This window comes from Triticum urartu, chromosome 3, assembly GCF_003073215.2.
Source record: "Triticum urartu cultivar G1812 chromosome 3, Tu2.1, whole genome shotgun sequence".
In the NCBI taxonomy this organism is placed as follows: Eukaryota; Viridiplantae; Streptophyta; class Magnoliopsida; order Poales; family Poaceae; genus Triticum; species Triticum urartu.
The window spans coordinates 675,006,718-675,021,766 of record NC_053024.1 but is presented as its reverse complement, the minus strand read 5'-3'; the positions used below and the strand labels follow the sequence as shown (position 1 = coordinate 675,021,766).

The 15,049-nt window shown below is 41.8% G+C and overlaps 2 protein-coding genes across 2 annotated transcripts; both read right to left on the bottom strand.

Annotated features, from left to right (window-relative positions):
* Positions 1 to 3,252: 3,252 nt before the first annotated feature.
* Positions 3,253 to 3,855, bottom strand: LOC125549071 (defensin SD2-like). The gene is made up of 2 exons (XM_048712563.1): positions 3,758 to 3,855; positions 3,253 to 3,654 (listed from the first exon to the last, which is right to left on the bottom strand). The coding sequence occupies exons 1-2, from the start codon at positions 3,819 to 3,821 to the stop codon at positions 3,395 to 3,397; spliced, it is 324 nt and encodes a 107-aa protein (XP_048568520.1). The 5' UTR covers positions 3,822 to 3,855; the 3' UTR covers positions 3,253 to 3,394.
* A 7,287-nt stretch (positions 3,856 to 11,142) lies between these two features.
* On the bottom strand, positions 11,143 to 11,737 carry LOC125549070 (defensin-like protein). Its single transcript, XM_048712562.1, has 2 exons — positions 11,635 to 11,737; positions 11,143 to 11,538 (listed from the first exon to the last, which is right to left on the bottom strand). Exons 1-2 carry the CDS (start codon positions 11,696 to 11,698, stop codon positions 11,249 to 11,251), a joined length of 354 nt encoding a protein of 117 aa, XP_048568519.1. The 5' UTR covers positions 11,699 to 11,737; the 3' UTR covers positions 11,143 to 11,248.
* Between the last annotated feature and the right edge of the window lie 3,312 nt (positions 11,738 to 15,049).

Here is a 15,049-nt window from a genome sequence, read left to right as displayed (position 1 = left end):
TTAGTAAGAAGGTTTTCATTGATGAAGCAGTCCAAGGCAAGTTGACCAAGAACATATGGTTAGGTATCACACAGGAGTACAACGAGGTTTAGTTATTGAAGATGGCAATCACTCCAACTGAGCGAAACATGCCAAGACTTGATAGCGGGTATAAAGATGAAGCCTCACTTGTGCCTACTCTTGCTAGTTTCACCAAATACAGGAAGTTATTTCTTGTGTTAGATGGCATGTGGGGTAACGTCAAATGGAACAACCTGCTGAAAGCTCCCTTTAGCCACGGCACCACAAGTAGCCGAGTTCTTATCACTACAAGACATGATGTCGTTGCTTGAACCATGAAAGGCATGGAGTATTATAACAAGGGGCGGAGATATGTATAAGTAAGGGGGTGGTTGCCTGCGGCTTGAACCCTGAAAGCCATGGAGTCATACAACAAGTGGCGGAGATATGTACAAGTAATGGGGCGATCGCCCCCCCTCCCCCCTCCCCCTTATGTTACGTCTATGATAGAAAAATTAGAGCCCTTTGCCCCCTCAAACAATAACATTTTACATATGTCCCCCTGGAGATCATTTGGCTAGCTAGCACGGTGTGTGCCACCATGTTGACAAATTATATTTGTGAATAAAAAAGATGGAACTAGCCCATGCTAATGTGTTATTTTTCTTCATTAACTATATATTTCAACTCCTTGCAGGTACTCACAACAGGAAAACATGATCTTGGGATTGAGATTCCAAAGGATATTGGCTTGACAATTCTAGAAATATGTGATCGTTTGCCACTAGCTGTAAAAGTGATGGGACGACTCCAATGCTAGAGGGAGAAAGAACAACGTGATTGGCAAAAGGTTCATAATGATTGTATATGGTTAGCATCCCAAATGTCATACTCCATCCGTATCGGTGCATTAGGCACATTATAAAAATCAAATAATCCCAAAATGCTTAGGCGCGGTACATTAACTCGCATCCCGTTTCTTGTTTCTTGACATGAATAAAGGAATCAACTAATAAGAGATGTGGGACGTGTATGCTTTCAATGACTTGAGACTACCTTGCATGGCTTGCAGCGGTCGGTTCATTGCATGCAATTCTAATCATTACCAAATAAACATTAAGTCTCTTATTTTTCCTCCACCTTGGTCGCAGTGCACAACCTAAGATGACTATAATGCACCGCTAAGGAGGGAGTAAGAGCTAAATTATGCAGTATGTCTTAGGCCTTTCCCAGTGCTCCACCGTGGACAGGTGCTAAGCATGCCACATAAGCGGAAAAATGACATGGCACATCATTTAAAGAAGGGAGAGAGCACTTTGGTGACCCCAGAAAGAACCAATGCCAAGCGCGAGAACCTAGGCAAACCACTTAAATGCAACAATTTGACCAATGCATAAAAGACTTTAGGTGTTAACTTATTAAATAAAGTGTGCTTAGCAACAATAAGTTAAGCACCTATGCATTGGGGAGTTGAGTTGCTAAGGTATTTAATGCACTTAGCACCTCATCTAAGCACCATTGCATTGGGAGAGGTCTTAGCGAAGAGGGGTTGCCCTCTTGTTTGAGGCCATATTTTTTTGCACTTCTTTGTATTCCTAAAAGGCAAGTGTTAGTATATGTATATGGGGCCAAACCGACCTGAAGCTAGCTAACCTATCTATCCAAAACTGATTCAAACTAGGACTCCTAGTACTTGACGCTCACGTTGGCATGCAAGCCACGTCTCCAACTCTAATATATAGTTTGGATTAATCTCTAACAGTCTCATCGTGATCTGGGTCACGCGCCTTCAATTGCACCGTATTTAGTTGCAGCTCTACTTTTCTGCAACGTATCTGTACCGATGTACTCCTATTGTCAAAAAATATCTTATATTTTAATACGGATGGAGTATCTATAATGCAATCAATGGTAAATTTGGGTGTGTGGCGAGCAGATTTGGATGTCTTCCTTGGCCACGTTCGACGGTGGCCTAGAGCGTGTCCTTGACCTTGTAGGTTCGCTGAAGACTTTGATCTTGTCTTCAGAGGTACGCGGCTACTACAGAGTAAAACCATCAGGTGATGGTGTTTTTGTTCATGGGATGATGGTCAGCCGCCTCATTTTTCTCCAGTGTTTACTTCAGCGATGGTGGAGCATGACATCAGATGGCCACAATGGCAAACACAAAAGTCACCGTGGATGTTTAGTTGGAAAGGCCGTCCGGTTTTTACTCATCTTTATATGTTTTCCTACATCTTAATATAGGACGCTCGCCACACGGTGTATTTTTCTAAAGTATCAAGTTAAATTCCGAAATAAGGTAAACAAATGATTCTAGTTCCATTCCTGGTATTGCAACTAACATGCCAACTATGTTCATTTGAACTATGTGGAGAGTCAAAATTTAGCAAACTAGTCTTAGCTAATTTCGGCTCTTTTATGACCGAGCTATAAAAGGTTTTACAATTACCTTATTTCTTTTCAAGTGAGTGTCGAGTCGAGCTCAACTGGATCATCCGCCTCGAAGACAAATATCAAATCTCTACTATTAAAGGTGTATGTGTATGTAGTCGTTTGCACACATTCATTAATATGAAAATAATTTGTAAACCAAGCACCGAATCAATTTGGAAACCAAGCCATTACTACAATTATTTTATCTAGACAATTAATTACTTGTGCAATTAATTAGGTCTATTTAATAAGGATTTTTTAGTCAAATCAATTTAAAAATTGAGCCATTAATGAAATTAATTGATTAGGAAGGCAATTAATAAGGCAGGCAATTAATAAAGCATGCATATAATTTGAGCCATTAATGAAATTAATTGATTAGGAAGGCAGTTAATCGCGCCGAATAAATTCAAAATCACTCGCGGCCGAGGACGGTCAGCAAGCTCTCGGTGAAGTTGGTGACTGCCAGCAAGCTCTCGGTGAAGTTGGTGACTGCCAGCAAGCTCTCAGCAACATGGCGGACCAGCGTTTGCCAACATGGACAGCGGTCACCAAGCGCTTGCGGCATGGGCGACCAAGCATCCACAAATATGGATGACGACCATGCTATGCAGGACGTCTACATGCTGACGGTTGCCGAAACATTCGTAGGGGAGGGAGGTCGATGGTCACGTGCTCGAGGACGACCAAGCGCTGATAATTGAGGGCTTGATACGATATATGATAGCACATGAGTGTGGGTAATATGAAAAATGAAGTCATGGCAACCGAGACGGTTTGGTAAACCGACCACAAGTTCCTTAGGCAAGTCTCAAATGAAAGAGGTTTTCTTATTATTGTCTCGATACTGCAAATTATTTTCATTCGATCAATGATTCCTGTCTAGTTCCTTACAAAATGGACATTTCCATGGAGACGCAAATATTATCCTTTCAGTGGCTCCATAAACTTTTCTCGCCTACATGACTCTTGGTGGTGGTGGTGGCCGTTCAGAAGACGGCGGCTCCGGCACTTCTGACGGCGGTGGAGGACTATGATGGTCGCATTTTATGGTACATTCACAATGAAGTTTTTTAACAATCCCTTTACGTGAGCAGTAGCCGCCGGTGAAGTGCTCGTGGTGGCACACCTCCACGCATTTCCTGTTGTTGCATGAGCCACGATAAAGATGGCTTGGGGAGTGGCATATCCGGGGACGTGGATGAACCGCCTCCGCACCTGCACCACAGAATTACATTCTTGTTTTCAGCACAAGAATGGATGGATCTTTTTAACTAGCAACACGATGGGCGTGTGATGTGGCGTTGGTATTTAAACTTACTGTGGGACATGATGAGCAAGCCCAGGGTCAGCGCAGCAAACAACTGTGCTCTGTTGAACCCCATGGCCAACACGAACACGATTAGGCTTCGCTTTGCTTTGCTTGTGATGGGATAGGATCGATGTGAACTCATCCGCCTGCTATTTATAGAGGTTCCTTCGAGCTTGCACTGAATGCGTGAGATGGATATCGATGTGGGAATCCAAATGGTGGGTATACAGGCATTAGTACTATACTATATAGTGTATAAATGCAAGTGCATCAGTACACACATACTGTAAACGTGTGATATCCAAATGTTGGATACGGGTATTTCTATCTCGTTCCCTTTCTCATTTCCCCCCTGGTGAAGAGCGTCTAATAAATGAGCGCTCCTTTTTCGCAGAAAAGAACAATGAGCGCTCCTTCGGAGCCTCCGAAGGGTCACTTGAAGCCCTCGCATCTGCCGCCACGTGTCGTGCTCAGGGCGTTTTCTTCGGATTTTTTTATTTTTCTGCACGCGTTTTTGACTTTTAGATGATTTTTTTTCGGTTTTACGGCTTTTTGGTTTTCCCGCCTTTTTTAGGTTTTGGACTATAAAAAAATTGACACGAAAAACACGTATTCTTTTTTTTCCCGGGAGAGGCAAGAATTTACTTCTCGTGGAGGCTTGGATTCGTTTCCGTGAGAGGCACGGCCGTGCCTCTCACAATTTTTTTCTAATACAAAAGACACGGATTTGATTTCACGAGAGGCACGGCCGTGCCTCTTGAAAAGGAACAAAACGCATTTTTTTCGCGAGAGGCACAACAGTACCCCTTGCAAAAGGGGAAAACACATTTTTCTTTCTTTTTTTTGTACCATGACAGGTATGGATTTACTTTTTGTAGAGACACGAATTTGCTTGAGCAAGAGGCACGGCCGTGCCTCTAGGAAAGGGGGAAAGACATGTTTTCTTTTTTTTTCCTTTCGCGAGAGGCACATACTTACTTCTCGTTGAGGCACGGATTTTTTTTCCTATCACAAAATACACGGATTTACTTCTTGTGGAGTCATTGATTTGCTTCCGTGAGGGGCATGGTCGTGCCTCTCGGAAAAGGAAAAATGTATTCCCAATTCGGGATTTTTCTACCCGTTTTTCATGAACAAACGTTCGTCCAAACCAATCAACATGAGATCTAATTTTGAAGATCCCGACGCGAGAAATTCAACAGTAAAATGGTTCAAGATTTGGACGCACGGTTTAAGAGATAAACATTTTGAATAAGCAAATCTAAAAGAAAGCCTCCAAGGTTGCGGCAAGTGGCGCAGTGCGACATTTGTGACAACCTAGGGAGGTGAGGGTGACCTTTGCAAAGAGTGCTTTTTAACTAGTGATTTCGGCTTAATGCCATGGTATCTAATGCATACTCAATATTTCTTGCAGAAAACTTTTATTATATATGCTCCGATATGCGTTTATATGGTGTATGGCACTTTGACAGTCTATTTGCGTACAACCCAGCGGAAAACAAAGAAGAAACCGATTTGGTTGCTACCTGGGCTAACAATGCTAATTGGGCTGCTACCATGCTACAGTGTGCTACACTTCTACGGGGTTGTGTCTTAACCAGTGAAATCAATAATTGAGAAGTACTCTTTGTAAAGATTATTTTCACCTCCTCGGATTGCGACAAGTGATAATGTATGTGTGTCACTTGTCGCAATCTGGGAGTCTTCTTTTTTTTCGTAGGTCTGCTTATTTCAAACGTTTTATCTCTTAAACCGTGTATCCAAATCTCGAACCGTTTTCATCGTTGGATTCCTCGCGTCGAGATTTCAAAATTAGATCCTATGTTGATAGGTTTTGACGAAAAAAAATCACAAGAAAAAAACCAGACGAAAAAACAGACCGGGAGCACGGTTTTTTACCTTTTCGAAAGAGGCACGAATGTGCCTCTTGCGAAAGCACAACCATACCTCTGGCGCGAGAAAAACCGTGTCTCTCATGGAAGGAAAAAAAACAGAAACCGTCCTTTTTCCGTTTTCGAGAGACACGACCGTGTCTCTTGCGTGAGCAAAATCATGCCTTTCGCGGAAAGAAAAAAACATAAAATGCGTTTTTTTCGTTTCTGAGAGGCGCGGCCATGCCTCTCACGAAAGCACAACCATGGCTCTCGTGGAAGCAAAACCGTGTCTCTCGTAGAAGAAAAAAAACAGAAAACATGTTATTTTTTCCGTTTCCGAGAGGCACAGCCGTGCCTCTCACAAAAGCAAAATCGTGCCTTTCACGAAAGAAAAAAAAAACAAATTTTCTTTTCGTTTCCGAGAGGCAAAGAAAAACCGTGCCTCTCGCGGAAGCAAAAAAACGCATTTTTTCATGCAAATTTTTTTGTCCAAAAGCAAAGAAAGACCGGTGAAAACCCGTAAAGTTGAAAAATAAGAGGAAAAAACTGGATAAAAAGCCGAAAACACGTGCAGAAAATAAAAAAATTTCAAAGAGAACGCCCATAGCGCGACACGTGGCGGCGACCAAGAGCCCGACAAGTGATGCATTCTCAGCCCACCCGCAAGTGATCGTTGCGATGCTCCTGAAGGAGCGCTCGTCAACTAGTAGTTCCCCTTAACCGGTTTTGTAGTTTGCGTCAAATTAAACTGGCCCTAGAGTTTGGGGTTGAAATATGATTTTCTTTCATTGTAGTTTCTTTTCTCTTTTTGCAACTAACATGCTAACTATGTTCAATTGAACTATATTGAGGTGAATAATTTTAACATGGTCCCTCTTATCTTTTTTTTTTAGAATTCTTACCTCCTCTTTTGACTGAGCTATAAAACGTATTCATAATTACATTATTTCTTTTCAAGTCGGTGTCAAGTCGAGCTCAATGCTCAATCGCCTTGAAGACAAATATTGGGTCACTTTAATTTGCCGTGGTTATGTATATTTGATATTTCTCCCTAATAATAAAGCACGGATTAACTTTGTCAGGTTCATCGTCACAATACGCTTTTTCCCATGATTTTACGCTTTTAATTCGAATTTAAAATATATATACGAGGTGGTACTAATTCGGGGAATCAATTCGTGTGCATAATCATCGCGCCGCCGCCTGCTGTCGTTTCGCTCGGGAACGAGCCACTGGCTCGCCAGCCGCCCCGTGCTTTGTGCGCATGGGCCTGCCCCAGGCGCCCTGGCCCAGCTGTATCCGCATGAACACCCAGATCCACAGCCGTTTGGCCCATTGGACCAATGTGAGCACTGCCCGTTAATCCTCGCCTAGTGCACATTTTGCTATCCCTCGCATGCTCCCTGTGTAGGCCAGTTCTGCAGAATTCGGCCCGACTATGTTTCTTCTTTGTCCGCTGCAATTTCTGCCGGTGTTTGTGAAAAGGGAGAAGGTTCTGGTTAATAGATAGTCCCACATCGTCTTCCTGTACTCAATCTCACCAGTTTAAATATGTTTACGAGTTGACGGCAACAAGCAGCATTGAAAGAGTTGGTCAAAGAAGGAATCAATGGGCCTCACCCTTTCAGGAGGGAGCAACTAGTATAGAATCTGAGCTTCATGTGAAAGAACAGAAAAATAAAATCTGGGCCATTGGATGGGAGATGAATGGCACAGATTATGGTGGAGGGGACTGCTCCCACTTAAGTGTACATTTCACAAATCACCCCCTAGAAATGAATAGATATAAAACATCACTTTTATAGTAACAACCTCATGCCTCTCATTTATTTCCAAATCGGCAGAATGTTGATGATAACTCTTTCAAGCATGTCAATATTTGATTATATGTGAAAATTAAGTCATCCCCTTGACGCACAACTAAATGTATATGTCAAACTGGATTATCCAAAACAAAACTAATATTTTATATGAATTATGCAACATAAAATTGAAGTTAACATTAAGCTTATCTCGCAATACACACCCACATCTGAATAGGCTGGTGAAAATGTTTGTGAGCAAGGTATTCCATTTCTGGGTCGACTTTGATCCACATACATGCATGTGAAGTGATCCATAACATGACATGATTATTTTTATTACATGACCAGCAAAACTGAATATTAAGTACTAAAATGATCAACCGCTCAGCGAGCATTTGCTATCTTGATTGTACATGACATAATATTGTTCAGTTGACGTTTGCCTTCGGTTCGAATGCTTGTCGCTCGTCAAGCTTCATTTTCAGGGAGAGATAACACCAAAGGAATATGATTCAGTTCAGCACAAGTCTGTGTTGGTGTACATTCAACAAAGGAACTAAAATTATCTCACACGCAAATGAGTTTCGCCCTTGCAGTTGTACACTTCTTCTGTCCATATGTACTCGAGATGCTTCTGGTGTCAGAGCATCATCCATCTACAAATACATGGACAATTTTATAGTTTACATCACAAGGCGAGAAACTGGAAATAATTGTGTTCTTTCATGGACTAAAAGTCTGTAAGGTACACTCAGAGCTTACATATAAAAAAGACTGGTGGGCACACTCAGAGTGTACACAAGCATAAAAAATACAAATTTATAACACAACTTAGCCTGCAAATAGTCGTAGAAAAGAACTGAGATGAAAAATTATTTCCGGTGACAGAGAAACCTACCTTTGAGGCTTTGACCATGATTCAGCTTCAAAGTGTAGCATTGATGCTGCTCTTTGCTCCCTTAATTCACCATGCTTTTCATTCGACTTGGATTCCAGTATGCAAGGCGAAAGACTTCAACAAGCACCACTACTAGAGAGAAGAATGTAAAAGAACAATGCTGCACTCATTTAGTATTCATGTGTCCTGTGTATAGAATGGCATTTACAGCAGAATACTAGCAATGAGCAATTAAAACAGAATACTACAAAAATACAAACATTTCAGGACTGGATTGGGGCCAAAATTTGGCATGAGACCAAAACTTGGGACTTGATTGGTTGAACACCAAGCGTGAGCCCCTCTCTACAATTTTCCAAATATTGGCAACTTTTGATAGTGCCGAAATTGGCATAGATCTTAGTCTCAAACATTCATGCCATTTTAAGACTAGGGCCACAACTTGATTCAGCATGTAAAGAAAGCAGCTATGCAAAGCAGAAATGAAGCAAATATTTTCTAAATCAACTTTGGAAATATGTTGCGATGCATATTATTTGCTATTTTCAGGAATGCGCAAGAATCCCAGGACCAAGTGAAATAACTTCTCAGGCCATACCTGTCGTGCTCCCCCCTTATATGTATTCAACCAAATTTCTGAATATTTGGTTCAAAATTAGCTGAATCTCCTGTTTGTGGACAAGAAGCTTTATAGCCATCAACTGAAACAAAAAAAAATTAGGAGATCTCCCCTTATCACATTACACTAACTAATCATGCGTCTTGTATGCACTAAATAAGTGAAGGGTTCACTCTCCCCACTAAACCAGTGAAACACCTTGCGATGCACTACTTTATAACAGAAATAACACACCCTTAGCATGTCTGAGAATCGATGTAACCAAAGCATCAACAGATTAACGATCTACAAGCTAAAACATGGCATCAATTTGACTTCAAGTTCAGATTTAATTGGTTCTCGTATTAATCTAGGAACTCTGTACATAGCACGAGTCATCCAAAGCACTCACATGCCCATATATAACCATAATATTGCATGTAATGGCCGTCACTGCGTGATCCCATTGTTATTTCAGTGATTTCGGATGGTACACATTGGTGCCCTGTGTACAATTGCTCTGATTTAATGTCTTCATCAGTCGCCTCATTAAGGCCCAACCTTCCTGTAGATCCCTCATCTACCCTAGCAGATCTTTGACGAATGTACACACAAAAATCTAGGTGAGAGAGGAGGAAGTGGGAGCATCGGAGTATACCTTGATCATGGGCGTGAGAAGCGAAGGAGGAGCCCACCACCGGCTTGCCGCTGGCGGTCTAGGATCTTGAGAGGGGGCAGAGGCACGGATCACGCCGACAAGCCGCTCCAAGGGCCTCAGAGGGGAAGGGGGTGAGTAGCCCACCATCTGCTTGCCTTAGGCGAGCTACTGTAGTTGCCGGAGATGGGGAGGATGCGGATCTCGGCCGCCGCTACTGTCCACAAGCGGGAGGGAGATGGGCGAGGGGGACGGTGACTCGTGGTCGCGTTTGGAGGAGGATGTCGGGAGAAAATTAACAAGAATATAGGGTCCTTTTTGCTAACTGTGCGCAAAGATCCCACCACCAAAATCTGTATCATCCATCTCAATGCTGACGGCTCAGATCATTTTTTCTATTTTTTCACCTGAAGCTCATCTTCTATTCTAGTCATTCCCCGTCCCCACTGGGTCCCACATCACCGCCTAGGCCTACCCTCATCCCTTAGTTTTTTACCCACACGCAATCCTCCGATTCATGCGCCGCGTGGTTCCAAGCTTGCTGCACGTCTGGTTGGTGTGAATTAGCAGGCCCATACTACACTAGCCTTCTTTTCCTTCAAAATACAAAAGCTCAGGTTTTATGCACTGGTACTAAATGTTTTAACCACCGAATAAAATACCGAAGCACCGAATTAAAATGGGATTGGTTGCAAATCATCCACGAGATTAGACCTAGTCCATCGAACGCAATGCATTGGATATTATGGCCCTTGTGAAACTGTAGTACATACATGCTGAATGTCAAAACGTTTAGTACAAACTATACTTTGCTTGCTCTTGAGAAGATAAAACCGCATAAAACTGATTATTATTCTGCCATAATTAAAATCTAGACTCCCAAGTCCCTAGAAATTACCATGCCCGTGGCGGATAACGGCGAGCCGACTACGACAAGGGTTGCAGCAGTGGTCGTTGGTGTCGACGAGCTGGCTGCAGCGACAAGGCGCATGAGGATAAATGCGAAACGACAAGTGTGTGAAGTGGATAGTGATTAACAGCTACAGGGAGAGTGATCAGAATGCGGACATATTTTTTTGTTTTTCTCTTCCTACATCCGGATGGCGCCTAGCACTGGCCAAAGAGATATCATTGTGGTGTCAACTATAATTAAAATGGGTTTACAGCCTGTGCATAACAGTATATTTGTAGCGCCCTTGGGATTATTATGCACTAGCATATTAAATTACTCCCAACCTAATAATAAATAACGGATAGAGGAAGTAGTAATAACAGTAAGTGTGATGACGTGTGCGGTACCTACAACCAAAGTGTTGATGAAAATACAACTCCCACAAAATTATATACATGTCAGTATTTTCTACCATTGCAACCATGGACCTAGCTATTTGCTGCTATTACATTTTGATCAATTCTCTCAAATACTAGATTCGTCGAAGATTAAAAGGCCCTTGATCCAATTCTCTGGAACCAAGGCACTGTGCAGCTTCTGACAGAATTTTTATCACGTTGCATCGCACGGGTCATTTTCTGTCAGGCAGAGTCTCAAATTAAAGAGGTTTTTCTTATTATCGTTTCGACACTTCAAATTATTTTCATGCGATCAATCATGCATGTTTATTCCTTACAAATTGAACATTTCCATGGAGACAGGAAAATGATCCTTTAAGTCAGTAGTTCATGCCTCCAGAGATTTTTCTGGCCGGCATGACATTTGGTGGTGGTGGCACTTTGGACGGCGGCGGTGGCGGCACTTCCGACGGCTGTGGAGGACTATGCTTGCTGCATCTCATGGTACATTGACAGTGAAGTTCTTTAACAACCCCTCTACGTGTGCAGTAGCCGCCGGTGAAGTGCTCGTGGTGGCACGTCTCCGTGCATTTCCTGTTGTTGCATGAGCCACTATAAAGATGGCTAGGGGAATGGCATATCCGGGCACGGGGATTAACCGCCTCCACACCTGCACCACAGAATTAGATTTTTGTTTCTAGCACAAGACTGGATGGATCTTTTTAACAGGATGGGCATGTTGTGTGGTGCTGGTCTCTGAACTTACTGTGGATCATGATGAGCAAGCCCAGGGCGAAGGCACCAAACAACTGTGCTCTGTTGAACCCCATGGCCAACACGAACACGATTAGGCTTCGCTTTGCTTTGTTTTCGATATGATGGGATGGGATCGATGTGAACTCGTCAGCCTGCTATTTATGGATGTTCCTTCGAGCTTGCATTGAGTGTGTGAGATGGATATCGATGTGGGAATCCAAATGTTGGATATATGGGCATTAGTACTGCGAATATATCTTTATAAATGCAAGTGCAACCAGTAGTGCATTAGTACACACATCTATACCAATATAAAAAGACCCAAAGGGGCAGATCTAAACCATCTCAACCGTCAAATCATGTTATCTAACGGTTCAAATCCCTCCAATGGTGAGCACCAAACACGTTTAACGCTCTAATTACCCACCACTGCCATTGGTTATAAACACGTTTTGACTCAACGCTATCCCATGAAATATGCCATGTAATTAATATCCTACCATTCCCGTGAAAAAGTAATTGATATACTACTAAATACCAACGTGCAACAGATATATCTTACCTAATATAACGTGCAACTAATATCCTACCTAATATAAACGTGCATTGCACGTACATTATTATTAGTACTGTAAATGTGTGATATCTAGATGTTGGATACTGTAAATGTGCAGCTCATGTTCTTGCCAAATCAGCAGAGTACAACTACTTCCCTGGTGTATTGAAGTTTCCGTCATTTTTTTTCTATTTTTACTGCAACTAGCAGGTGTTATGCATTTTCATTGACTACTATACATGATCACACAAGGGGTAAGGTGGGCAGCCGATTCCGGACGTTGATCACAGGGGCAGCAAGACGATATGGGGCGAATTCCGAGAAAGCAGCCTATCAACTACTACCTTCATTCCAAAATATAAGACATTCTGGTAGACTAAACCTGAGATAGTAGTAATAGTCAGAGTCTGCTGTTATGTGCGACTATTGTACTGGACTAGTGGTTGGGGCGTGCCATTGGCACGCCTCCTGAGCGTTTATGTGCGCATTTATCTAGCTTACGCACGTTCGCGGGTCTAGGTTGATCATTGATGACAAAGAGAGTTCCAAAGCAGCGACAGATTGAGGTGAAATAGATAGATAAACGAATTAGATTATGGAATCAGTTCTGAATACTGTAACTTTGTAACCATGTTTGCAATTAAATTTTCAGACAAATGTGATGATGACCATATAATCAGACACCATACTTGTTTCTCTGCGTCACACTCATAAATCTCACTATGCAGTACTCTATCTGTCAATCCAAAATAGGTTTAGGGGTCGTCAGGTTTATATTCAGAGAAGAACACCCAATAAGAGATGTTATTTGCAAAATAAAGATTATTTACCACTAGATGCATGATGGGGTTTGCACCATCCATTCATATTATGTAATCAAGCCTTGATTTGATTTGTAACCAAGCTAGGACCCTAAATGACAGCACCTAAAATCGGCCTAGTGATCTGTTGAGACAGTTATTTTGGGACGGAGGCTACAACTCATGGGCTAGTGATCTGTTGTAGTCACTATAAATACAAGTCATCCTAGTTTGTAAGCTTCATAGAAAGTCCAACGAAATGCAGGTGATCCTATGAGATCCAGAACAACATCGTTTGGTGAGACTGATGCATCAATTGCACAGTACTACCACAGATAAATGGGTGTCTAACAACATGATATTTTCTTTTTTATCAGCAGTTTGCAGTCTTGTTCACCAAGACCTGCCATAGCGTGAGTAATTTCAGTTGATTCAGCTTGTTGTTCTAAGCAGTGAATATAAAAGTATGCTGACTGACGGTTGATTTACCTGCAGGAGCTTGTAGGCATGAAAGAGGGGCTCGCTTCTAAAATACAGCACCTAAAAATCGGTGTGTACTCTTTCTGTCAAACCCCATATCTACATTCTGGCTCTGTGTGTCCTAAAAAATTTCAAGCTGACATTGTGGTATTTGCTTCAAGGACACAAAGGAAATCAGGTCTGCTCTTTAGGAAGAGAGGGCAAGTTCAGTAACAGAGCAAGCTGGGCAGGCACAAGAGCATGTACTCAAGACTGACGATGCACAGATGGAGAAATAAACTATACTGCAAGCATGAAATATGTGATACCTGATTAGAACCAAATCTGTGCTCATGGATGTTCGACTTAGTACAATGGAACACACAGAAAAGTTTGTGAATACATACTATATATGACTTGCAAATCACACTTGCTGGACACATAGCGGTATATCAGTATCAGCAAACTGAAGTGAATTCACCAAGTTTATACATTGCCTTCACATCATTACTCAAATAACTCCTACAGTACATAGTCTCGCAATATACATCATTCTATTTTGCCGAATATTTCATTTCAATTGGAAGGAAAAATTGATTGAGAATTTGATCTGAAATAAATAGCAATCAACTATGGTGCTCAAGCAGTAGTCATCTTAAAATCCCAAAAATAAAAGAACTCATTAAGCAATCTGACCACGCCCTCAATGAGCGGGGGACTTGCACCTGCAGTCTGCAGAGGAGAAGAGATCAAACAATCCATATGGGCATACCATCGAGTAGATGGTGCGCGGAAAATGTTGTTGGATTCGAGGTTCTTTTAAGCTTAGAATTATTCGAATCACAATTGACTGTAGTATTTGGACTCTATCAGTATCAATTGCTTGTGATAGGTGTCTGATATACATGACCAGTTGCTAGCTGCCCTTTCAACTCTCAGTTTCAACACACAATAATTCTTCCTAAGTCCCTTGCAGTTTGGTGTCCCATATTCTAGACCGTGCTACCTCTGTTTTGGTAAGAACTTGTGCATCCGCATATTGTTCCATTGCAATCAGTCGCACATCTTAGGAACAACATGTCATGGATCTTATTTCCATTATCATCTCAATTCTTCATCACTCCAGAATGAGCGTGAGTAGATTCAGTGAGTATGGATCTTATAAGTGGTAAAGAAGACTCCATCTGTAAAATAATACAAGACTTTTTAGATCACTACTTTAATGATCTAAAAGATCTTCTATATTACCTCACACAGGGAGTATGAGTTTGCCAAGCACCTAGAAGAGATCATAGATAACCATAGGAAACTATTATGGGTTTCCAGTTTCTTCGAAAGTGGGAAACTTCAGGACACAGTTCCTGAGGAATTCCATAACTATTTAACCATACTTTATCTACAGGCGAAACAGGAATCTATGTGTTTTCTAAATCAATCAGTCAATGACAAGCTGCTTAGGGCACCTAGATGCCTAACATTGAAGACTATGACAACTCAGAATAGCTATGACCAGAACGAAGATGATCTGGAAGCATTATGTAATCCAATAAGAAACTTCCTTCAAGCGGAAAGTATTGTTATTGGAAATAAGGAATGTTCAGCCATCATCT